General features: G+C 58.1%; 1 protein-coding gene across 7 annotated transcripts; it reads right to left on the reverse strand.

The window, feature by feature from the left end:
* Positions 1 to 80: 80 nt before the first annotated feature.
* CHRM4 (cholinergic receptor muscarinic 4) lies at positions 81 to 24,334 on the reverse strand. Of its 7 annotated transcripts, none has more exons than XM_080395730.1 (3): positions 16,612 to 24,334; positions 3,729 to 3,770; positions 81 to 3,214 (listed from the first exon to the last, which is right to left on the reverse strand). In XM_080395730.1, the coding sequence occupies exons 1-3, from the start codon at positions 17,264 to 17,266 to the stop codon at positions 1,743 to 1,745; spliced, it is 2,169 nt and encodes a 722-aa protein (XP_080251856.1). In that variant the 5' UTR covers positions 17,267 to 24,334; the 3' UTR covers positions 81 to 1,742. The 7 variants fall into 7 exon arrangements, with proteins under 7 accessions (XP_080251856.1, XP_080251860.1, XP_080251862.1 ...); XM_080395734.1 differs by adding an exon at positions 4,150 to 4,241 and having other exon boundaries at positions 81 to 3,912; XM_080395736.1 differs by lacking the exon at positions 16,612 to 24,334 and adding an exon at positions 4,150 to 8,602.
* Positions 24,335 to 25,409: the final 1,075 nt, after the last annotated feature.

The following is a 25,409-nucleotide window of genomic DNA, read 5'->3' on the forward strand; positions in this document are numbered from 1 at the left end:
CTGGAAACTCCAGCAAACCCCAGCTTTGCTGACCCCACGGGGACCAGCGGTGAAGTTACCAGTGCCCTGGGTGCTACACGCATGTGGTCCCGGAGTAGGTACATAGGTCAGACCTCATTGCCTCTTCTCAACAGCACTTGGGGCTGCCACCCCCAGAAATGTCACCAGTGAGCAACACTGGGAAGCTGGAGAGGAGTGACCAGGTGATAACTCATTCAGTCCTCATGCTGTGGCTGTTGCTTTCTGGTCCAAGCTCTTTATTTGTCTCGGGGTGTGTTGGGCCATGGTTGTAACAGGTTTTTTTAGAAAAAAAAGAAGATACCAAAAGCCCACCACGCGTTTTGGGCACCGCTATGTGAATTATCCTAAAGGCAGTGGCCGGGGTTTGGGGGGCAGCCTTTCTCCAGGTTGCGCAGCATCACCCCTGCACAGGGATGGGAAGGACATACGGACACGGAGTTTGCCAGTGCCAGCGTGGCCCCGTCCCGTCCCTTGCCTGCACCCGGCTGTGTCCAACAAGGCTTGCAGAAAGTGGGCTTTGGGAGAAGCTGGGGAGCAGCCCCTGGTGGTCCGGGCTGTGCACATGGGTGGGACAGGAAGGGGCTGGAGACGCTGGCTGAAGCCCGCATGCTGAGGGCTCTGCCACAACACCGACGACAGGGTTACGTCCATTTACAAAGCTCAGCAGCCGGTTCCTTTGGCCTCCCTAGGGCATCCCCCTATACCCGGGGCAGGAGCAGGGCTTGGGGGCCACCACCGTCCTCTCCCACTCCCAGAGCCACGCATCAGGTCTCCCATACCCACCACGGGCAGAGCGGGGACCTGCTCATGGCCCATATGACAGGGCATCTCAGCCACATTGCAGACCCTCTTCCCAACCCCCTGAGACCCCCCAGCTCCTCTCCATCCCTCCCAAGGACAGTTATCCTCACTGTCGCTGCTGCCCACTTCTTGGGGATCGCATTCCCCCGGGGCTGTGGAGAGAGGTCCTGCACCACACCGCTGCTTTGCTTTGCAGTTTTAGTTTCCATCGTGTAGGAGGCTTCGTTTGGCTGTCCGGCCAAGGGCAGGAAGGGCATGAAGGGGAAAGTGGAGCCGAGGCCCAGGGGAAAATTTCACCTGCCAGTCCGTGTGTGAAGATGTACGGTGATGTCTCTCAAGGGAAAGGAAGGAGCTTGCCACATCTGCTCAGGTGCAATCAGCCTCAGGAGGGGGCCTGGCTGGGCTAGCAGGGCTCCCCGTGAGCATGCCCGAGCCAGCCTGGTCCAAGATGGCTGACAAATGTTTGGTCACAGTTTCTTTTCATTTCTTGGGTAATAAATGGTTTAAAAGCCTCTTGAAAGCATCCAGCATTAGGCTGTCTGCATGCAGACAAGCTCTGACACCCTGGAGATGGTCAGCAGCGGGGGAAGAGGCATCCAGTCTTAGGAGAAACACCGATGCCACTTTGCCAACCTCTCTAAAGCAGGGAGCTGGGGAGGGCTCCTGGTGACTCCATCTCCTCCTCTCGCCTCTGGCCTTCCCGCTGGCTCCCCAAGCCGGTCCCCAGGCCCAGGGGGATTGGAAGGAGCTGCAGCTCAGAGGTGCCTTGGACCTTTGTCAGCGTTGGATGAAGGGCATCATCCGCAATCACTGCACAGTCTGCACTGTTGTGAGTGGGGAGCAGAGGACCTCCCACCCTGGCAAAGGAGGCAAAGGGAAGGGCTTCCGTAAAGTTGCTGAAGTGGTCCCTGAGCGCCAGTTTATCTGGCTGTGCCAATGTTCCTGTACTGGCACATGAGAAGGTGCTTGAAGGTTTTCTTGAAGGTGGCGTTGCAGAGGGCGTAGCAGGCTGGGTTGATGGTGCTGTTGACATAGCAGAGCCAGTAGCCGATGGACCACACTGTTTCAGGCACGCAGGTCTCACAGAAGGTGTTAATGAGGACCATCACGTTGTATGGAGTCCATGTGAGTATGAAGGCTAGCAGGATAGCAAATATGGTGCGAGTGACTTTCTTCTCCCGGGCTGCCATCTGGCGCTTCTTCCGCACTTGGCTCCTGGCAATGCTAGCAAACTTCCTGGCAACATTGGCCGGGCGGCTGTTGGCCAGGGAGTTGTGGTCAGAGGCTTTAGCTGGGACAATCTCGATGGCAGTGACGCATTCAGTCCCAGTCTGCTTGGTGACGATCTTAATCTTGGACCACTTGGAAGATGGGTTCACCCGGGGGTGGGATGGGCTCTGTCCTTGTCCCGCTGGCAAGATTTCTGCTGTGGGCTTGTCTTTTGTGGTCTGGGTCATGCTGACAGTGCTGGACTCATTGGAGGTCTCCTTCTCCTCCTGATGTCCAGTGGCCTCTGTCTGTGCTGAGGGCTGGTCATCCACTTTCCCATTCCTCACCTCCTCCTTCACTTCCATGGCCCTCTTGGGGGAGTTATTGTTGTTCTGTTTGATCATGGGGCCCTTGAAGAAGCTGAGGGACTTGCCTTTCCTCTCTTTCCTGCTTTCAGGCTTGTGCCTCCTCACCCTGCTCCTGCTGGCCAAGGAGATGTGGATGTACAGCACCGTCATGATGACCACAGGCAGGTAGAAAGCAGCGATGGCCGTGCCAAAGGTCACCGCCGGGTTGGAGAGGAACTGGATGTAGCATTCCCTCTCGGGAACTGTCCTCTTGCCCACAATGAACTGCCAGAACAAGATGGCAGGGGCCCAGAGAATGAAGGACAATATCCACGCGGCCGCGATCATTAGCCCTGCCATCTTGGTGGTCCGCCTGGCTGGGTATGTCAGGGGCTTGGTGACACAGAAGTACCGGTCAAAGCTGATGATGAGCAAGTTCATGACAGAGGCATTGCTCACCACGTAGTCCAGGGCCAGCCACAGGTCACACACCACGGCCCCCAGCGGCCAGTAGCCTTTGATGATGTAGACCGTGTAGAGGTTCATGGAGAAGACCCCGATGATGAGGTCTGCACAGGCCAGGCTGAAGAGGAAGTAATTGTTGACAGTCTGGAGCTGGCGGTTCACCTTGATGGACAGCATCACCAGGATGTTGCCTACCACAGTGACGAGGCTGAGCGAGCCGGTGACCGTGGCAATGAAAATCAGCTCCACTGTCTTGTAGTTGGTGGGAGGCTGGATGGCCACCTCGGAGCGGTTGCCCAGGGTGAAGTTGTCGTAGGTCAGGTTGGCCATCTTTGCCTGCCAGGGCTGAGCAGAGAGGTTGCGCATGGGGTCTGCAGGGGGAGCAGGGACAGAAAGGGAGAATATCATCCCTGCCAGCCTGTGCCGGCAACATTGCCACCTCCTCAGTTTCCCAGGCCAGCACTCGAAAAACCTCCCGGCATTACTGGGTTTCTCTGGTCCATTGCAGCCTTCCCCCGGGAGCTCTCTGAAGGCACATTTTGTGTCCCTATTTAGCAACGGGCAAGACACACGGAGCTGCAGGGAGAGGAGCGGGGAGAGGGCTGGGGACAGCCCTCTGGCCACGGTGCAGTGGTCCCTTAGCTGCAGAGCCAGGAGCCCCATCCCAGCAGGAGCAGAGCCCTGGGGTGCCCCGGGAAGGCATGCAGAGGTGCACGGGGCTGTGGAGCTGCGCAGTGACGCACAGCGCTCGCTGCAAGGACAGCACGGCGCAGAGCCGGTGCCCTGCCCAGGGACAGGAGCACACTCGTCCCACCAGCCTCCCCAAAGCACCTCCCCAAGAGGGGGCTACCCCGCAGAGCCCGTGCCACGGTCCGCTCAGCTCACCTGCGTCTCTGGCGGCAAACAGCTCCTTCTGGAAGATGAAATCTGGGACAGGGAAAACAGCAAGTTACACTACAGCTGCAGCCCCGAGGAGTTCATGCGAGTCCCACAGCGTCTTACTGGGAGGCACCAGCCTTTCCAGCAGAGGTGGCCTTGCCAAAGGGGTGACACTGCTCAGTGGCAGATGCTGAAAACGCAAATAAGGCTGAAACGGGGTAATTTGACTAGCCTGGTTCACAGCCTAGCCCCAACAGGCACGAGAGAGGGAAAGGGCCACATCAGTGCCATCAGCCAGCGATGCTGGGAAATGCTGGCCCTTTCCCTCCATCCCACATCACTCTGCAGCAGCAGCCGCCACACGGGCTGCCATGGAGAGGTATGGGGTGAAGCCAGCTATCCCAGCCCTGAATTACTTGTGAAATACCTGAAATATTTGTGAAAGGTGGAGGGAAAGACTGCCTTCATCCAAACCCAGGTGCCTGCAGTTAACCTCCCCAAGGTAAGACGAGAATGGACCTTAAAAAAAATAATCAATGGACCAAACCTGATGTGTCAAAATGAAGAATTTCCTGGAAGGGGAAGCAAAGGTCCTGGGGAGGTGGGCTGGACAGAGGAACTTCCTACTGGACCTGCCTCTCCCACACCACCCAGGCTCCCCAAACCTGCTTGGCCTCCACCAGCCTCACCCTGGGGGCAGGGGGCATCCCAACCCCACCAGCCCAGCGAGGACAGCCTCTCCCAGCAGCTTCACCCAGCACCCGGGGTGCTGCTGCCGGTAGCACGGTGGGAGCCAGCATGGCACGTGGGTGCCCACACGGGTGCTCTCAGCGGGAGCGCTTGGCATAGCGTGTCTCTGCAAGCTGGCTTGGGTACCAGCACTGGCTCCAAACAACTCCTGGGGCTCCTGAAGCTGATTTTGCTAAATGTATAAACATGCCATTAACGCACATCTCTCCGAAACAGGATTTGGCAGGCTTTGGGGTCGGTTTGTATTTTTAAAGTCTTTTAAAAGAAATGCCCTTGCCTTTCATTTGTGATGAGGATAGAAGATTTCTGCCATCAGCAAACAGCCAGGGTTTTAATCTAACCACTTTATAGAAGAGATGCAGGTGTGAGAAAATGGAAGCATGGCCGCCGAGATGCTAACACCAGGGTACCAACATAGCCATTAAGACAGCTCCTGCGTTAGCAAGGCTGCAGCTGCGATGATAGCAGCTAGGCTTTTCTTACATGTGCAGGGGAAAGAAGTGGCTGAGGGACAGAGAAATACCTCTGTATCATTATCCTTTCAGCCTGTTACACATGAAGACACAGTGCTTCAAAAAGAAAGCAACACCCTCCAGTAGATACTAAATGTCAGCTACCGATGGGGTGAGGAAGCCTGGTGGCACTGCCCAGCTCCAAGCACAAGGGATGCGTCAAGGGAGAGGGAAAGCCGTTCCTGCTGCCATCATCCTGGGCACCCAGCCAGGGATGCAAGAAGAGGTGATAAGTGTATAAAATGGCTTAGAAATATATAATTGTGGCAGTTCGGGGGTTGGTTTCAGTACAATTGAAATGAGTTTTAAATTCTTCACTTTGGTGAGATGGGGAGATTTAGCTGTCATACTTGTAACAGCTAATCAAACTGATCAGACAAGCTAGCAATCAAGCAGACATCCACCCCAGCTCTTCCAGGACAAATCTGAAAAATCTTGAAAAAAAACCCTTTCCTTCATCTCTGCTAAAATGAGGGGTTCAGTTTTTTTGCTTTAGTTAGTGAACTGGCATTCTCTTCTAAGTGCATTTAATTAATTATGCGCCTTGACAAAGGTTTGTGTTCTCAGTTGCCTGAAGTAAGGACAGTCCATCTCATCCCACTCCAGAAAGCTGTTTGTGAGGGTCAGGAGAAAGGGAGAAGAGTGGTGCAGCCCCACTGGTGTGTCTCTGGATGCCACCCAGAGGTCACGCTGGAAACTGGTGTGCTGACATCAGTGGGTACTTTGAAAATGAACTTTGGTCCAAGGGCAGAATTAGAGCAATCTCCCGTTGGGGGGCAGGAGGGGGAATGAAAATGGTTAAGGTGTGAAGAGACGTACAGCACAGATGTACAACAAGTACAAGCTGGAAGATGCGAACACCACTGGCCTTCACCTCCAGTAACCTGGCTATTTTCTGCCATGCCCCAGCCTACTGGGCATCCCTCCTTTCCCCATCTTCTGCTCTCTCCATCCCACCATCGCTCTCCTCTGCCCCTGACACCCTCCCCAACCTCACTGGAACTCACTGGATTCACTGGTGCTGCCTTTCCTTCCTGAGCAGGGCAGGCAGCTCAGCCTGGAGCTGGGAGCAGGCCAAGGATGCTGTGAATTCGCCAGGTCTCAGAGCAGCTGACCGAGCCACATGCTGCATAGGCACTAGGGATAGATCCCACTCTTCGTCTTTGGGATGGAGAGCACCCAGGCTGTGTGGGGAGGGCCTGGGCCTGGGGAGGGGCACGGCTCTCCAGCAACCCCAGCTCTGCCTGAGCCCCCAGGATGTGCCCCAGGATGGTGGGTGCAGGCAGGAGAGCTGCAATGGACCCACCAGTGCCACTGCATCTCCACTCTCACACCACCCTCATCACTGTCCCCGATTCTGTCAAGCCCCCAGACATCAAGGGACCTCTCCCGGCCCTGGGGTCTCCCCACTAAATGTCTCCCCCCACCCAGTACCTATCTCTCTCCTCCTGCACCTCCAGGAGCACGTTTCTTCTCTCCTTCCCCTCTCCTCTTCACCCCCCATCACCCTCCCTGTCTCCATTCCCCTTTGCCCCCCCTCCCCCTGCTGCCAGCACCACAGCCAGGGAGGAGACGCAGCTTGGGCGAAGCCCAGAGGTCACTTCAGAAAGGCTCCTGGGGCTGAGGCCCCCCACCTGTGACACCAGTTGGCTTTTCAGCCCCCACATATCATTGGTGGTGCTCGGTGGGTGCTCTCCCAGACCTACCAGTGAGCTGCTCTGAACTCCATCACCGGCCTCCTCCCTCCCTAGGACTTCTGGCAGTGACTTACGGCTGGTTTTCACCTCTCCATTGAAGCCATTAGGAGCCTCCAATTCTTCACTGATAGCATCTTTTGGTCTAAGGGTTTCTGTGGCCATTGCAGCACTCGACAAGAGTGTCCTTAAGACAGGGAAACCTTTCCTTCCCCACCCAACACCTCGCACGATATGGATGAAAACGAAAAGCACAGATGCAAGCAGACAAGGCTGTAACTTCAGTGGGGTCCATCTGTTTCGGCCAGCGCTTGGCACAGGAGGGTCCCCATCACTGCCTGAGATCATGGGTACCACCACTGTCGGGTGAGGAGACAGCTCCAGAGCAAGCGAGCAAAGCCGGTGCTGGCCAACCCTCCTCGGTCACAGGGTGACATCCGAGGGGCATGGCACGAAGCTCCCATTTCCTTGCCACTCCAGCAAGCCTTCCCAGGCTGCTGGCCGCTGCAAAATGCCCTGCAGCTCGCTGTCAGGTAGGAAAGGAGAAAGCCTTGTCATGGGCTGCCAATGGTCATCCTGTAGCCAAAAAGTCTGCCCTGGCCAGAGGCAGCTGCTCCATCGGGTGCAGTTAGTGCCTGAGCACCCGCTGAGCACTCAACCTGTGTGGGACAGAGGGTCTCACCGCCTTGTTCCACCCTGCGTGGTGGAAGCCGGCCACCCCCCCAAAACGGTGTGCCGAAGGAGCAGGAGGGGCTGGTATTTAGGCCACCACGGGATGGTGGCACCTTGAGCTGTGGGATGAGCTCCTGGAGCCAGCAGCCCTGCAGCCCCAGTGCCCCCTGCCTCAGCTCGCGGTACTGGGCGGCCTCCGGCTGCCCCTCCATGGCCCTGTCCCTCGTGCCACCGCCAGCCACCCTCTCCCTGCTCCCTCACTGCCTCGTCCCAGCCCCATCATCCTCATCCTCGGGGCTGGGGGGAGCAGGGGCAGTCATGGCTGGCCCACATGCAGTTTGAAGCAAGGTCTCTGGGAACGAGCAGGGCGCTGCAGGCAGCCAGCAGTGTCACCGGCAGAGCCCAAGCCCCGTGCTCCATGCTCACACACCAGGCACGGGAAGAAGACGTTCATAGGGGAAGGAAAGAAATTAAAGAAACCATTACCTTTCACAGAGGCTTTCAGGTGCGAGCTGCTCCCGGAGGAGATGGGCTTTTGCTCTGCATGGGTGCAATCAGCCCTTTGGAGGAACAGCAAAGCCTGAAGAGACCTCAAGCCCTGGGAGCTCCTGTCCCGGCAGGGATGGGGTGGCCGTGGCTGCCAGCTCCGGGCTGGATGGGCCCCGTGGGGCTCCCGGCACTGCCAGCAGGGAAGCTCCCCTCTCCGCTGCAGGGATGTCCCAGGGGAGGGCACACATCACGCCCTGCTCCAGCTTGGTGCGGAGGGCTGGGGCCAGGGCGCATCAGCTCTGCTGTTGCCATTGGAAAGAAGCAAGCCAGCCCTTCCAGCCCTGCTGCCAGCTCCCTGCTTGTCTCACCCTTCCTAAAAGCGCCGAGAGGGTGAAAACCTTAATGGGATTCGTTCCGTCGTGTCAAACTGCTGATGTGATGCAGGTTTGGGCAGTTAGTGCAGCCACAACCAGAATTTAAAGAGAGAAGGTAGAAAAAAGAGGAGAGGGATAGAAGATGCTGAACAGATACTTGCATTTATGGCTCATGCACACAAAGGGAAGGGATACTTAGGGAGAGGTGACAGTTTATGGTGCTAATTGCATTATCTAATAGCTGCTAATTAGTTCCTGAGTCATGGCACCTGTTTACAGCTAGTGAGGGATTGTTCTAGTTGGCAGATTCACACCCCTCAAAGAGTGTGGAAACACAGCTCCTAGATACCAGGAACAGGCACCTTAGAAATACAATATAGGGGGAGAGGAAAATACAATATGGGGAAAACACAAAATATGGAAATATATGGAAAAGACAAAACAGGGGGAGGGGAAATATGAGATAAGAGGAGGCCTGTGCATCCTGTGTGTGGAGGGGAGATGAGCCTGTGTTTGCCCTGTCGGGGAGGGCTGGTATCAGGCTGCTCCTGTGCCTCTGCATCAGGAACGATGAAGGCAATAAACCAACCAGGAAAACAGAAAGGAGTTGAAGGGCCGGTAGGATTTGCTGCGCTGAGATGGCAGGGCTCCCTCTGCCCCCCTGGCTCCAGCTGGCAGCTGTGCTGGCACCCCTCCAGCATGGCAAGGGGCGATAGACCCCTGAAGTCCTTATCCTGCTCCAGAGGAGATCTGAGCCATCGTGCCAGAGGAATTGCTTCTTGCCAGGAATGCATGGGGTGGATCTGGGCTTTTTATTTTTCCCATTGAATAATTTATTCCTCTTTCTTCCTCTGCAATTCAACTGGCTCTCATGAGGCAAAGCGAATTCCTCCGTCCACACAAGCTGGGAGTCTCTGATGGCTTTTCCTGGAGCCACTGGCGAAGCAGTGAGCTCAGCCGCGTGGAGCTGCCAGCTTTCTGGGGGAGGGGGAGGCAAGGGGGTGGGAGAACCCCTGCTGTGCTCGGCACGTGTTTGTGCATCACGTTTTGAAAATTTGCTGTGTCCGGGGCCAGAAGGGACCATGCGCCCCCAGCAAGCCGGGAGCCTCCCCTGCCTTCGCTGCTGCTCCGAACTAGGTGGGTGCTGCCGGGTTTCACCTGATCTGAGGCATCGTGCCCCGGCTGTGAGGAGCACCGGCAGGCCAGGGCTGTGGCTCGTGAGCTGCTCGTGTGAGTAGCACCCAGCATGCTCCCAGCACCCCAAAGCTGGCATGGCTGCACCCCCTGCCCAAGCTGGCCCCCCACCGCTTGCCTGTATCCCCAGCATACCCCTGGATCATTCGCAGCTCCTAAGGGGCCGCACACCATCTACCCACAGTATTACCAGGCAAGGAGCAAATCAGTGAGAAAGCATTTTTAAGTGGTTAAAAGTCACTCCTATAAATAACCTACCAGCTTGCTGGCTGCTCTGACAATTAATTAACCATCTGCCACCCAATTATTAGGCCCAATAAACAACCTATCAGTGAAACACCAATAGTGAGCGTGCCCAGCAAATGCCATGCAAGCCAAAGTCCAGCCTTACCCTGCTGTGCCCGACCCCTGGCTCCAGAGCCCCGGTGGCTCCCCAGCAGCTCCTGAGCCTGCTCCAGTGGGTCCCGTCACAGGGGGAGAACACTCATCGTGGCAGCATCCCATGGCGGGGCCGGGGGGGGCACACAGTCGCCTCCCTCCTGTGCCCTCTGCCTTGGCCCCCTCAGGGCTGCAGGTCTGGGCTGGTGGCAGAGCTCAGCCCACGCCACTGAGCCGGGAAGGTGCTGGGCTTTCAGTGGAGCCTGGGCTAGAGCCACACTGCTCCCCTCCCAGCTACTGCATTAATGCTCTCTGCCTCAGAGAGATGCTCAAGCTCTTTTATATCCCTGGGCTGAAGCTTTAATAGGACCTAGTTGTTTCAAGGCAGTGCAACAGAAATAACCCTGTTGTAGGTGCGGGTCCTGCTGTAGGTGCAGGTCCCGCTGCCGGGAAGGGTTCTGGGCTCAGCTGGCCACAGGAGGGAAAGGGAAGGTTACAGGAACAGGCGGCTGCCTGGATTAGCTGGGCTCTCCCCAGGGAGAGGTTGGTGGCCGGGATCAGACGCCTGCAAGAGAGATGATGCTGGAGCGGGGTGAAGAGGGCAGGGAGTTGCAAGACTCCAGAGCTGGTTGCTTAGAAGAGCAGCTCTCCCTGCCCCAGGGACAAGGACAGGCCTTGCCTGGGGACAGCAAGGAGGATGGACTCAGCCCCTCTTCGGGGAAGCCAGCTGCGGGAAGCCCTCCCACCCTGCCACTGCCCTGCACAGCCATGGCCACCCACTCCAGGCCCCTGCCACCTGCCCAGGGTACCAGCCCACCCTGGAGCCACTGGGTCAGGTGGGGGCTGGCCCCCATGCAGAGCCGCAACACCCTGAGCCCCCCCCCTTTGCCCACACCGGAGTCCCGGCAGGCCGTGGGATGGGGATGCAGCTCAGGCAATCCGGTAGTGTTGCTCTGGCAGAACAGAGCTGCCAGGAGGGTGGTGGTGGTGGGGGGATGACTGTGTTGCTCTGTAAGCAACTCCTCCCAGAGCTGAGAGAAAACACCAAAGTGCTCATCTGAAATTTTAAAGAGCAGGCAATGGGAACCAGAGCCCCTTGCTCCAAGGAGCAGCAGGGTGAGGCTCCGTGGGGCTTTGAGAGGATGAATGAGCCAGCCAAGCAATGGAGGAGAGAAAAGAGAGCTGCTGCCCTGAGCCAAAGGCAGAGAATTGGGCGAGTGCAAGGGCCCTGCCAGGTGGATGTGGATGTGGCAAAGGAGAGCCCTAGCCCTGGGGACAGAGAGCAGCAGGGAAACTTTAGGGTGCTAATGACAAAGAAAATGGGAAATATTAGACCCTGCTTGGCCACGAGACCTGCCAGAGGGTTTGCAGCTGGAGGTGAGCAAGGAGCCAGAGTCTGTAGCGTAAGGTGGGCAGGGGAGCCCAGGGCATGGACAGGCAGCACTGGAGGGGTGGGGGGCCTAGGGACGAGAACAGGTGGAAAACCCCATCTGTGATGACAACAGAGGAGAGGAAGGATGGAGAGAAAGGAGTTGGGAATAGCTTCAGGGTGCCAGAGAGGGATTACGTATCTCCCCCTCAGAAGAGCCCTAAGAAACTCCGCCGAGAGGGAGACCCCCTGTGCAGGGACGCTGCCTGCAGACCCCTCCCTGCTGCCTTCCCTGCAGGCTCCCACCAGCTCCTGGCTGGGCAGAGTGGGAACCGTGCTGTGGCTGGAAACCTTCATGGCTGCAGCTCTCCTGCTTGGGCTGTCCATCTCCGCCTAGGAGTCACCTCTCACCGGGGATGGTGGTCCCCAGCTGGCCACAGCCCTAGCCAGTGCCACAGGCAGCATCCCGCAGCACTGGGCAGGGGTTTTAGCTGCCTCATCGCCTGCAGCAGATGGTAGCAGAGGGTTTCATGAGCTGTGCATTGCTTAAGGGCCATGGTGGGTGGTCGGAGCTCTTCGAGCAGCCTGGAGACAACCGACCATGCTAGACGCTGCTTCTAAGTGCTGCAGAAAGGCAGACCCAAGCCCAGGCAACCCATGCCTGTTGTCATGCAAAGGTTGACCCTGGTAGGGTTTCATTGCTCTCCTCACTGTGCACACACACACACTTTTCTGGCTTTAGCTGGGGCTGCACGTGATGCCGCGGCCAGCAGAGCAGGGATCCAAACGACCCCAAAGGCCCTGGAGACATGCAGGGTACGCTCCTTCCCATCTCAGTCATGCAAAGATCCCGCAAGGACGCCTGTCCCTTGGCAGCAGAGCCAGCCCGCTGTGCTGCCCATGGGGGGGGGCAGCTAACGTCAGCATCTGGGGGGGTCTGCAAGCAAGGGGTCACAGAAACGAGGCGCCAGGCATGCCTCCGGAGAGCTGCCCAGTGACCTGGAGCGGGCCGAGGGCCGGCGACATCGTGTTTGCAGAGTGGTGTTTTCAGACCTCAGGGCTGCACAACTGGGGCTCTGAGTTTCCCACAGACAAATCAATCTCGTTCTGCTTAAAGAGCCTAAAGACATTAACCCGTTAACCAGCCGATGCAAACCAACTCTGCCACCAGCCTTAAACCTGCAGGCGACACTTCACCCAGCACCCCTCTCCTCCAAATGCCTCCAGCTGAGGTACCTGGTGCCAGCGCCCACCGCCGCCTCTGCCAAGCTGCAAGGTGCTATAAAATATATTAGATTTAATAGCAGCTGTAGTAGCAGGGGGCTGCTCCTCCGCCTGGCTTTCTTGGCTAGAGCACAGCCAGCCTTGATAGCTCAGTACTCGATAGCTCTGGCTGAGCCCGCTGCATCCGAGGAGCTCCATCGTTTACACTGAGTCCTGCCTTTAAAGGACAAACTTCCCAGCTGCTGCTCTTCCTGCGCCAGCTGACCGAGGATGAAACTCCTCTGCGAGGCTGTTGAAGACAAGCAAACAGCCCTGTGGTTCCCCGTGTCCCTCTCCAGCCCTCTCTGAGTCACAGAACGGTGCCTGGGGTGGTGTGGGTCCTCCGCACCAGCACATCTCAGCCTGCCTAACGCCGGGGTGAGAGGGAACAACGCACTTGTGCACCTCTGCCACTGCCTCATGTACTGAGCCTGAAGGCCATGCTGCACGGGACATGCAGGGGTGATGAGGACAGGGTCACAGGAAGACAGAAGAGCCAGTGTCACTCCCCCAGATCTAATTTGCAGGACCTCCAGCAACCGTTCTGGGGATTGTCAGAGGGATGAGGCTCTGTGCCTGCAGCCACTGCATTTGGAGGCTCGGACAGGCTGGTGAAGTTCATTTTCTAAGCAAATTTACATCTGACAAGGTATAAGCTGAGCCTTTGTTGGAGCTCCTCCTCTGTGTGGTGCAGCCTCTGGGCTGAAGGCATCTCTGGAGGGTCCCAGGAGCAGCCCCTGGGTGAAGGCGTGAGCAGCTGTGCCCAGCATGCATGGGGTCAGGCTGGGGACCATTGCCAGCAGAGACTTGTTTGCTCATGCTCACTGTGCCGGGGGACTCAAGGGATGGAGCCAGGCCAAACGATGTTGTCCTGGCCCAGAGTCAAGTCCCAAGAGGACCGGCACATCCTTCCACAGGGAAGGTGGGATGGATGCCAACACGCACACAGGGTAGGGACAGCCAGGTGCCGGGGGCTGGTTCTGTGTCTGCTGCTAAACATCAAGGGAGGGGACCCATGGGTGAGGCAACCTGCCCTGTGCTCCTGCACCAGCAAAATCCCGGGAGCACTTGCCCCAGATTCATTTGTCCCGAAAAGGCCAAATTCCTACTTGAAGCTTCAGCAAATGAATTTGTCTGAATATAGTGCGAGGGCCAACCTCGGTACCTTCAAGGCTCTGGATGCAGTGAGACTTTCTCGTGCCTAGAGGATTAAAGGGATGCTGTGGTGGGCAATGCTCTCCTGGGGACGCCCCAGGCTGGCACACTGCTCCACTCGGCTATGAGTTAGATAACAGCCTCCCAGTAAGACCTGAGCTCACCACGCAGCCTGCTGGGGCCCTGGGCAGAAGAGCACATGAGCCTTCTTAGAAACTGGTGTCTGTTTCCTGACTGGTCGCCCGAATCCCTCAGAAGAGGGATGGCTTTGGCGTGGCTCCAAACACCAGCTTGGAAAGGCTTAAACGCTGCCCAGGTGCCAAGCCCTGCGCCACCACTGGCATCTGCCACACTCACCAGGGGTGCTGGTGCTAGGGCAGGCTGAGGAGCAGTCAGCAGGGGATGCTGCGAGAGGGATGAAGAGAGGAGGGGAAGTAGATGAGAATGGTGTGGTCCAAACTTCCACTTCTCGGCTGTGCCAGGTCCCGCACACTCTCATCTCCCCAAAACACATCCTTTAAATACACGGTTTTAGAGCCAGCCCAGAATGGATGTTGAAATGCAAGGCAAGCCTCCTCCCTTGGCTTACTGGAGAGCAACAAGGGCATAGCCCTGTGTCAGACCGAGCAGAGACTGGTTCAAGGACAATGCCTGCATCTCCAGAAGGTGTCCATCAACGCCCTGATGTAGTGTGCCCTGGAGAAGGGGTCAGCTCACACACACAAAACTCTTGCTGCATGTATGTGCATGCGGAAAGAGGAGCTGTGTCTGTGCAGAAAGCAGCAGCCCCTTGCAAACAGCCTCCATTTCCCTCTGCCCTTGCTATCGCTCTCCCTGCTGCCCTTGCAGAGCTGTGTCTGCCACCTTGGCTGGGCGCTCACCAGCCCTCTTCACCTGTGTGGATGCCACTGGCCGGGGCTCAGCAGGGCAGGCAGAGAAGGGCTCCACAGCGAAGGTGTGCTTGGGGCTGCTCTGCATCAGCCACTCATGCTGGTCTCACTATTTTTATTCCCTGGGTTTGTCCTTTTTTTTCCTTTCTTTTTTTTCCTTTTCTTTTTTTTTTTTTTTTTTTCCTGGGGAGATGTTTGTCATTTTAATTTAAAAAAAACCAAACAACAAAACCTCAACCATGACACAACCTGACATCAATAGGATCCTCGTGGGGACAGTTTAAAGAGAAAAACCATGCTCCTTCTGCAAACTCAGAGTAATTGGATCACAGCATTAATTAATCATTTCAGTTCATTTCTCTTCTGTGAAAGAAAACAGACTGACCCACCCAGACGGGTATGCCCCTCGTGTGAATAAACAAACGACTTTTACCGGTAGCCCTCCTCCTTCTCCTCCTCCTGCCAGCTTCCCGCTGCCCACTCACTGGGTCACTGCCGGGGCCGCTGCTCCATCCAGCAGGGCTGGGAACCTGCTGCTGGCTCAGAGCAGGGCGCGGGGGCTTAGCTCTCACAGGGACCGGGGGCTGCCACACAGAGGGACACCACCCTGCCCAGATACGTGCTCCCACCCCACCTTCCCCACCCAGGGGCTCTGCCTGCTGGTCACCAGCCTGGCTGAGGGGCCGCTGTTTCTTAGGATCTCTGCAGGGGTGAAATCGCCCCTGGGATGCTCTGCTCTTTGTTGGGATGGCTCACGGGGGCCTAGTCCAGGCTGGAGAGCAGCAGCAGGCACTCAGATCCCAGAAGCTGAGGCATTAGGAAGCAGGAGGTGATGCCCAGCCATAGTGACAGCAAAAAGCATCTTGCTGTCGCCTGTGATTTCAACGTGAGCATTGTCACCGGTGGTGTTTAACCGAAAGCCTGGGCTCTAGGACCCTGGCATCTGAGTCTTTCGATAGACAGTGCCAGCATCAACCAGCTGTACCAGCCCTCCCAGCCCCTCTGCTCATCCTGCAAGTAGTGGCAGGAGCAGCCAAGCCACCCTCAGAGGTCACTCAAGGCACCTGTGACAAAGCAGGAGCCTCCAAAGAGCCGAGGGAGCCGCCAGCCCCGCCAGCTGCGCAGGGCACAGAGGGACGCTAGCTGTTCCTCCCGTGGGGCAGGGTCTCCCTGGCCGTGGGCTTCGCAAAGCCCAGCTAGAACAGCCACAGCGCATACAGAGGGGTTGAAAGCAGAAGAGAGGAGAAGGCAGCATTGCTCTCATTTAAATAAATGACAAGAACCGTTCCCTGATTTGAAGCCTTTGTCATTTTGGGAGAAAAGAAGGGTGGGGCTGCCTGACCCTTGCCCAAGATGGGCCAACAGAGAGCACGGGGCAGCCTTGCTGTTACCAGCAGGGCCAGCAAGGGCTGACGGGCAGGTGGGATCCACATGCAGGGAGAGAGGGGCAAGCCCTGTCCCCCCTGCATCGCCCAACCCGGCAAAGGGCTCTGCAGAGAAGTGGGGGGACTTCTGCCTGGTCATATCCTGGGGGTGGTCCCCAGCATGGGGACAAAGTATCCAAAAGGTACAGGCTCCTGTCCCTGCTGCCTTTGTTGGGATACGGAGGGAAGCAAAGCAAGCATGCAGGTAGTTTCCTGCCCAGAAAACAAATCTCCTTCCAAGAGGCAAGTGGGGGGCAAACAGCTCCCGCCCGGCGGTCCCCACTGCGGGGGGGTAGGCTGCTCGTACGCCCGTGGCAGGGTGCTGCCAGGGCCGGTTCCTGGGTGACCGGAGGGAGCCGAGGTCCCACGGATGCCGGGGTGGGGGGGGGGGCAGCGCAGGTTTGGATGGGCGCAGGGGAGTGGGGTGACAGAGCTCGCCCCGATACCCCGGCAGGGCTGCAGCCCAGGCAGTGAACCAGCCCGGGGGTCCCGACCCTCGGGGCACCCCCGGGATTCCCGGAGGGAGGCAGGAGTACGGGAAAGTTGACAGAGATATCCCTCCCAACTCCTGGGGAGCCCGGCTGCTCCATCCCCGGGGCTGCGCACCCCACCTCCCACGCACTCCCACTCCGGCCAGGACTCTCCGAGGGGGGGGGGCCCACGGGGGTGCCCCCCATCACCCACCCCCCGTCCCGTACTCACGGAGCCCCCGAGCAGCGACTCACCGGGCAGCCCCCCGGGCGCGCCGCCCGCCGCCGAGCCGTTCTCAGCGGCCATGGTGCAGCGCCGAGCCCCGCGCCGCGCCGTCGGGGGCTGCGCTCCGCATGGCCCGGCCGCTGCCGGCTCCCGCGGCGCCGTGCGCGGCCGAGGGGCGGGGAGGGGAGGGGAGGGCTCGGCCCGGCCTCCCCCCGCCCCCTCCCTCCCCCGCCCCCCCCTCCCAGATGTGCCGCCCCCAGATGTGCCGCAAAGCCGCACCGGGGCGGGGGGGCATGCCGCTGTTCGCCTTCCTCGTTCCAGATGTGGCACCTCGCCCCCGACGGACAGATGTTGGGCTGGGGGGGCGGGGGGGGGGGGGCGTGCGGGCGGCTGCCCCCCACCGCCACCCGGTGGGCTGGCGGGAGCTCCACCGTGCAGCACCGCGGACAGCGCTGCCGGCCGGCCCAGGCTCCCCCCGGACCCTCCGCCCCGGGACCCCCGCCCCGGGCCCCCCCCGGACCTTCTGCCCCGGGACATTCTGCCCCGGCACCCCCGCCCAGGGAGCCCCCATCCCGGGATCCTTCGCCCGGGGAGCCCCCGTCCCGAGACCCCCGCCCCAGGCTCCCCCCTGGTCCTTCCGCCCTGGGACATTCTGCCCTGGCACCCCAACCCGGGAGCCCCCATCCAGGGACCCCTGCCCAGGGACAACCCCCGCCCCCCCCCAGGACCTTTCGCCCCAGGTTCCCCCTGGACCTTCCGCCCTGGGAGTCCTCTTCCTGGTACCCCCACCCAGGGGGACACTCCCCGCACCCCCGGGACCTTCCGACCTGGGTTCCCCTGCCCCGGGACCCCTGCCCTGGGACCCCAGTCCCGGGAACCCCTGCAGACGGGCAGGGCAGAGGCCCGCTCCGCTGCAGCAGGGAGCACCAGGAGCACCGGTGCCCCACCATGGGCGAGAGCCAGACACCGGGGGAGGTGGGCACGGCTCGGCCACAGGGACCCTCGGTGCACTCCATGGTCCCCAAAACACAGTTAAAATCCAGTCCTGGCACACACATCTGCAAACTTAAAATCACAGAACCACAGAATTGCTGAGATTGGCAAAGCCCTTTGAGATCACCGAGCCCAACCGTCACCCCAGCAGTGCCCAGTCCACCCCAACCCATGTCCCCAAGTGCCACAGCTGCGCGGGTCTCAAACAGCCTTGGAAGCCACAACGAGCTCCCTGCCGGGCTGTCGCTGATACCCAGCGCTGGGCTTTCCCCACAGGGACAAACACATCAACAGGCAGCCTGACCATCAGTTGGCTGCCCCGCAGGTTCTGTTTTCTCCTTTATGGTGAGCAAGAAGAAGCAAAAATATTTTTAAAAAATTCTGCCTTCCCTTCCCTCTACACCTGTCCTCTCCTCTGCTTATACCTAGACCGACTCCCTCACCGCCCCCCCCTCTCACTTGTACCGTCTCACAGGCACACATGGGTATCATTCCCCCATCTGCTCGGCTCTCGCACATACATACATAAATATGCATAAACAAATAAACGCCCCACTTTCTCCCTCCGTTGAGTGATTACAGCCAAGTTCCCACCATCCACCCCTTCGCCTCACCCTCCTCTCACCCCCCTCGCTCTGGGAGGCAGCACTAACTGAAGGCCCGTGTCTGACTGATGCCAGCCTCTCATCTAAAATGTTGGCCAGATGTGCCCAGCTCACGGATTTGACCTCTCTCTTCCCCAGATCCCGCAATCTGCTATCTTCTCCCTGGAGGCCAAGACCCATTTCTGAATCCCAGCAGAGGGACCGTTGTAAGATAATTCAGACGATTCTCTCTGGTGACACAGCTCCAGCTCCGAGCGCTGCGCTCTGCACCCGGAAAAGGTTAAAGCCTTTCGGCGCTCGCGTCCTTGGCTCGGCTGCTGCCTGTGCACGCCGAGAGGCCCCTGCCACTGCAGCGAGGCAGATTCACCGTCTTTATTTTGGTCACCCTAGGCCAGATCCTGGCGTTTCTTTAGTGAGTGTTCAGTCAACTGGTATTCATTTTCTTTCCTGCTTTCTTTGAGGAGCGAGAAGACAAAGCGTTCCCAGCATCAGCTGGTGCAGAGCCGCGCAGTTGCGCTGAGCGCAGCGAGGCTTTGCTGACTTCTGCCAGCTTAACATCTGCCCACGCCGTGTCTACAGGCACCCACCAAAAGCTGTCAAGGTCTCCAGCCACTTAATTGGAGTCCCCAAAGCCTTGACCTCAAATAAATACCACCTGCTCCTCCTCCTCCCTGCCCCTCCCCCTTAAAAAAAAAAAAAAAAAAATTAATGTGAAAAAACCTTTGCCATGTTCCGGGTGAACTCATCAGCCTGAGGAAGTATCTGCTTCACAGACTAATTGCGCCGGAGCTGGGTTATGTGATTGGCCTCTTGTTTCAAACCACAGCTCCCCATGGATAGACAAAAGACTGTAATGAACAGCGAGGAGTCTTCTTCCAAAGCTGATCGGCCATTGAGAGAAAAACAGAGTAACCAAACCGAATGCAAAACTTTTCACCTTCTCTCAGCCTAGCTTGGCACGCCCTCGTTAGGTAGGAGAAGTTGGGTCTCTGCAAGCCCAGGCTCCCTGTGCACACCCCAATTAAAGCTCTAGCACTTGCTTCTCTCGCCTTGACACGTTCGCACATTCGCTGCGCACGGGCTGCCAGCGAGGCTCGCCAGCCCCTCTCCTGTCACCGAGGTGCCATCGCCTTCCCTCGCAGGCCATGCAGGCGCTGCTGGTGGAACACAACCCCCCTGCACCCCATCTCCCACCCTCCCCTGCCCACAGGCGCGCCTGGCTGCGCGGTGGGGCGGTGGGGCGTGCAGCTGCCCCGCGTCATGAGCCAGTGGCTAACCTGCCATCATGGCCAGTGGCCCAAGCAAAGGAAGGGCCTTCTTTGTTCTTGTTTGGGATCAGGGTCTGTGACAGTTCAAGTCTCCTGCCATCCTGCTTGGCTGATGCAGCTGCTCCGGCAGGTACTTGGGAAGTAAAAGCTGGCACACGTCACCTTGCAGGGATCTGGGATACTCCCGGAGCTGACCATTTTTCATGTAGCTGCACACTTCCCTTTCTTCCATCAGTATACTTCCACCCTCTATTTTTGGATGGCTTCTTTGCCTTTCTTTCTTTTTTTTTTTTTTTTTTTTTTAATTTTTAGCCATGCCCATGAGCTCTGCTGTGCCTGCTGTCTCATCAGCAATTGCTGTTCTTCCATTATCAGCTGGCAACGCTCCATCAGGCTTCTCCATCTCAAAAATTGCCCTCACACTGGAACAACACAAACACCTAGAAACAGGCAAAGCCACTTCTCTCCCCCCTGCCCCTGGGGCGGGGGAGGCAGGGGCCAGTGGCAAGTGGCCACCTTGGTGCTCCATCTTGGCTTGCTACAGCTCCCATCCACGGCCACCCCGAGGCAGAGGAGTGGCTATGCCACTGGAGATGGGTACGTTCCAAGGGCAGGGAAGGCAGTTACAGGTCATTTACTCCAGCTTCTCCCACAGGCCCAGGAACATCCACCTGTTATCTCTGAGAAATTCCCAGTAACTGCAGGACAAGAGGAAACAGCCTCAAGTTGTGCCAGAGGAGCTTTAGATTGGATGTTACGAAAATTTTTTTCATGGGAAGGGTGGTCAGGCACTGGGACAGGCTGCTCAGGGATGTGGTGGAGTCCCCATCCCTTGAAATGTTAAGAAAACATGCAGATGTGCCTGGGGACACGGGTTGGGGTGGGCTCGGCAGCGCTGGGGTAACGGTTGGGCTCGATGGTCTCAAAGGGCTTTTCCAACCTCAAGGATTCCGTGGTTCCGTGCACTCACCTGCGCAGCCTGGAGCAGGCAGCAGCCCTAGCGCAGCCAGCACTGGCTGCTGGTACACAGCTCAAAGCCAGCCTGTGGCTGCTGGGGGATCTGGGGGATTCCCCCCACCCTGCAGCCCCACGCTCACCGCAGGGCCCCCCAGGAAAAGCTGTTATCACCCAACCCTGCAGCGCATGGGGCACGTGCCGGTTCAGACGCACACCTCCAGCATCAGGAGCTGCTGGGGAAAAACCTGCCCACCCCCAGCTCCGGCCAGGCTTCCCCCTCCCTCTTCACGGTCTCCAGCGAAAGCGCCTTAGCCCCAGCTTGTCCTCCCATTGCACTCAGAGGGGGATGCCCTGGTGCATACTCTTGCATGCTGCCTCTCCTTTCTTCCCATCCCTCCCCAAGGTGCTTCTGCCTCACACACCCCCTTTCACGCTCTGCTTCCCTCCCTCCGGCATCAGATCCCTTTGCCCTCAGGCAGATCCAGATTGCCTCTCCCAGCACGGCGCAGGCAGCCAGCCCCCCTCCCTCCGACAGACGTACTCCCACAAACCCACTGAACCCATCCACACGGCTTTAATATTCATAAAAGTCAACCCTAGTCTAAAGAAAATGTGGTTGATGATGAAAGTATTTACATTGCAAATCACTTTTAATAACACTCCGGTAGTCAGCCTGGTGATAAATGTTAATCTGTCTATCAGCCCAACAACAAAATAAACCCAGCTCAGAAGGGGAGAGGCAGAGAGGGGAACACCAGCCGGTGAAAGGCTCAGCCCCCCCCCCCCCCCCCCCCAGCATCACCCCACCAAGGGAGACGGGTGTGAGGGCTGCACTCAGCAGCCAGCGAGAGCATTGCAGCGTGACACAGCGAGCGGACCAGCCGCTACGTGTGCTCTTGGCCAAGCGAGGAGACACCCCAGGCACCCCGGCGGGGCAGAGGGCAACCCCCCCAGCATGCAGCCCCTTCGCTTGCTGGCAGGAGGCCGCTGTCTAAACTCTCCCTGCCAATGCCCAGGGCTGCAGGCAACAGGGCAATGCCATCCGTGGGTGAGACACGGCCCACGGGTCATTCCCCCCGGTCATCTCTGGGGAAGGTGGGAGAGGGGACAGCACTTTGGGGGCACCTGCCTGGCTGCCTGGCTAAGGGCATGGGATGGCACATTGGTAGGGGGGCTTAGGACAGTTTGAAGGATCTGAAATAAATATCACTCCCAGGCCACATCTGCTTGGAGCCTCCCACGCCGAGGAGACAGGATGGTGTGAGCACAAGTCCTGTCTCCCCATCAAGCACCATCCCCAGGGAAGCTTCATTCCCCCTCATTCCGGCTGTCCTGGGGCAGCAGCAGGCATGTTCAGCCCCAGAGGTGAGCGCTGCGGAGGGCAGTCACTCAGGGATGCGGGCTGAGCCAGGACCCAAATCACACTGGGACACAACCAGGCTGCGGGGAGCGGGTGATGCTGCAGGGGAGCAGCGCAGGGCTTGCAGGGCCCGAGGAGGAGCAGGGCTGCTGCAGCCTTCCCCAGAGAGGTGGTGGCCGACGGCACCCAGCTGCTTTCTGCACCCTCCGCCAGGCCCCCAGGCCTGCAGCCACATCTTCTCATGCTTCACAGCACGCCTGGACCAGGGACGGAGGAACAAAAATACCATTGCTGAAGCTGCATTAGACACATCAGTGCTCAGCTGTTTCCCAGCCTCCCGGGCTGCTTGGAGAGACAGGGTAACGAAAGATTCTTTCATTATTTGGGAAAAATCATCTTTTGCACCAATGAAGGATGCCAGAGCCACAGCCCCAGGGAGCGGGTGACCGTGTTGAGCCACGCAGCAGGTGTGGCCCCCGCGGCTGGGGTGACAGTGGCACTTGCCCTGAGGTCCCCAGCAGGGCACAGCCAGGACAAGCGGGGTACGGCTGCTCTGACCTGGCAGGGAAGCCAGGTGAGCACGAAGAAGTTTTTTATGACTAATGTAGAAAGTCATCCTCCCACGCCTGGCTAGTGCACGTCAGTGCAATTCACACCAGCCTGTGAGCATCCCTGAAGCGCCAGGGGACCCCCCGACACCTGCGGTCTCGGCTTGACCGCAAATATTAGTGCCTTAACTCACGTGTGGGGGGCACGGCAGGTGAAATGTTAGGCTTCACACCTCACCTTGCTGCCAGCCCTTGGAAGTTGGCTGCTGGGCATGGATGACCTCTCGAGCTCATCAAAAGTGGGAGGGCGGCTGCAGCCCGTGCCCGCTGCGGCTCTCAGGGAGGCATGGGGAGTACGCACCTCTGGGAGAGCTAAACACAACAGCACACCGCCCAGCCTGGTGTGCTGCAAGCTCCTCAGTCAATAATCATCTGCTTTTCGCGTTTTTAAAAGATTGCTGCTGTTGCTGCTATTTTAAGGTTGCGCTCAATTTTGTCACATTTGCCATATAAGCATGACTTCAAATATTTCAATATAATTGTTTTGTAGCAAGTCTTATTTGCTTTCTGGGTAATGGAAGGGGGAAAGTGCTTCTGAATCACTTCTTTTATACCTATTATAAAAAAAAAAGGTGAAAAAAAAAAAGTGGAAATGTAGGCTTGTGCTGTTCCCCTGCCGTTTCCCACACCGCCGCAGAAGACGGCACATCTCCCCTGCGCCCGTTGCACCCCTGGGCCAGGTTTCATGGGCAAACACCGTGCCTGCTGCTGGCAGCCAGTCACCACACCCCATCCCGCGCTGCCTGACCATCGGGGGAAAAGCAAACAGGGGCTCAAGCCCCTTTAATAGATGAATCTTAATTCATTAATTCTCTAATTTGCTACTTCATTAATTCACTGATTCACAAATGCACTAACCGGCAGGCTTACGCGCGGGGCAGTTCCCTCGCCGGCAGTGCGGGTGCTCAGCCTTCCTCTTGGGCACAGTGTGGGGGGGTCTGTGGTAGCCCATCGGCCAGCACGGGAGCCCAGCTGCTGCCACCTCCCCTCCAAAGGCTTTTGGGGTTGGCTGCGGTGTTGACGCCTCCCAGCTCAGGTCGGTCCATACCATCTCTATAGGCTGGTGGGTCCCGCAGAAGGTGCTGGTGACGGTTGCAGAGCTGCAGGAAAGGATGGTTGGGGGACACACTGGTCCACTAGCTCCCAGGCTGCTGGGGTTGGAGCCTCTAGCCTGGCAAGCCTCCCGGGAGCTAAGACCACCTTTGGTACTGGCAGCCACTTTGCTGGAGGAGAAACTCACCCCGAGTGAGGAGACAAGCCCCAGCCCCACAGGGCACTGAGCCGCCCTGGGGACACCGGGGCAAAGCCAAGTCTGTCTGGGGGCCCCAGTCTTCTCAGCCCCAGGGGCAGGGAGCTGCCACCCCGCCATCAGATTTAACTCACCAGCAGTGTGGGGGAGCCTGCCTTCCAGTACACATCCAACCTAACAAATGTTTTCTTTAATGCACTTATCCTTTTAAAAAGGTGCATTTCCCTCAGTTTGTGGTAATCGCCGGTGCTGCTGAGGGACAAAGAGCTCTGTGTATGTGCACCTGACCTTGGGCTGCTCAGTTCCACCGTTTGGACAGGATTTGTGCTCCCCACACACATACTTACCCCGCAGAGAGCCCCCGCTAGCGTTAATGCCACCAACCATCCCCTTCCCGCGGAAGGAAACCAAAGGTGACACACCAAGTGTGCAGAAACCACAGCAGGTAAAAACCAAACGGTCAGAAAGATGCATCCAGGAAGCGTTTCACACAGGCAGAACGAAGCAGATCCTTTCTTCCTGAAGAAAGATGCTGCCTCTGGCAGGGACCTGCAGGGACCTGCCCCTCTGGGGGGGCTGCTGCAGAGCAAGGACCTGGCCACCGTCACTTGCCTTCACCCCATGGATGATAAGCGTGATGGCAGGCAGCCCGCAAGCATCCACACCTCCCGCTCACGTGGCTGCCTCTCTTCTCGCCCCCCCCCCCCCCCCCCCCCCCGCCCAGACTCTTCCCACTGAAGTTATCCAGGAAGAAGACCCCATGCCAGGGTATGAGGGATACCAAGCTGCCACACACCGCAGGGATGAAGCCATCATACTGCCATCGGGGTCTCCTATTCACCTCCACCTCTGTACCCCCACCCAACCCCAGCACTCGCCGAGGAGACTCCACTGCCCCAAGCCAAGCAAAAATCTGGGTGAAGTCTTTTTTTTTTTTTTCTTTATGGCAAGAGGCCATTTCTCAAGGCAGAGCCAGGGATGGAGGAGACTCAAGGCTGCAGGATGCAAGAGCTCTGCTCTCTGCCAGCCAGGCTAATAACCCTGTATTAAATTACAGGCCTGGGTTCAGTTGTGGTTGTGGGGTTTTTTTTGTTTCTTTCTTTTTTTTTTTTTTTTATAAGCTGTCTGTTTAGATTTATCAGTGTAATTCCTGATACTGCCTTGTCGGACATCATTACGATAATCTCACTACCGCGTCTGCTGGGGAATTGGGAGGTGAGCAGGGGGCTGCTGCAGAGCCAGAGGGCAGTGGGGCTGGGGCCACCTGCAAGCCCTGGGACCACTCACCCTAGAGCTGGGGACCCTGGGGAAAGTGGAGGCATGAAGGCAAGAGCCCCTGCAAGGGGACTCAAAAGTCAAAAAGTCACGGGAAGAACTGTCAGGGAAGAAGACACGGAGGGATGAGGGAGCCAGCGCCCTGCCAGGTGGGTCTCCGTCCCTCCAACGACTTCACCAGGAGGAAGAGAAGCCTCCAGAGAGGGGGAGAGGGCACACAGAAAAACCTGGAGGTTCTGGGCAAGCTGGAAATGAGCAGCCTCTGTGTTGGAATGATGCCTCACCTCCCCTTAATTCCCAGTAACTGCATCATTTATCTAAACAAGACTCCTCAGGGAAGAGAGCACAGCAGGAGGAGGAGGAGGAGGGCAGGAGGCTGCCTCCGTCCATCCACGCTGCAGCCCCTCTCCCCTCCACGGGTGCTCCCTTGCACACGCACACACGTGCACACACACATGCACATGCAAGCCTCCTTCTCTTCCCCTCAGCTGGGCCAGCTCCTGCTTTGCCCT

The sequence above is a fragment of the Falco punctatus genome (genome assembly GCF_963210335.1).
Source record: "Falco punctatus genome assembly, chromosome: 7".
Classification (NCBI taxonomy): Eukaryota; Metazoa; Chordata; class Aves; order Falconiformes; family Falconidae; genus Falco; species Falco punctatus.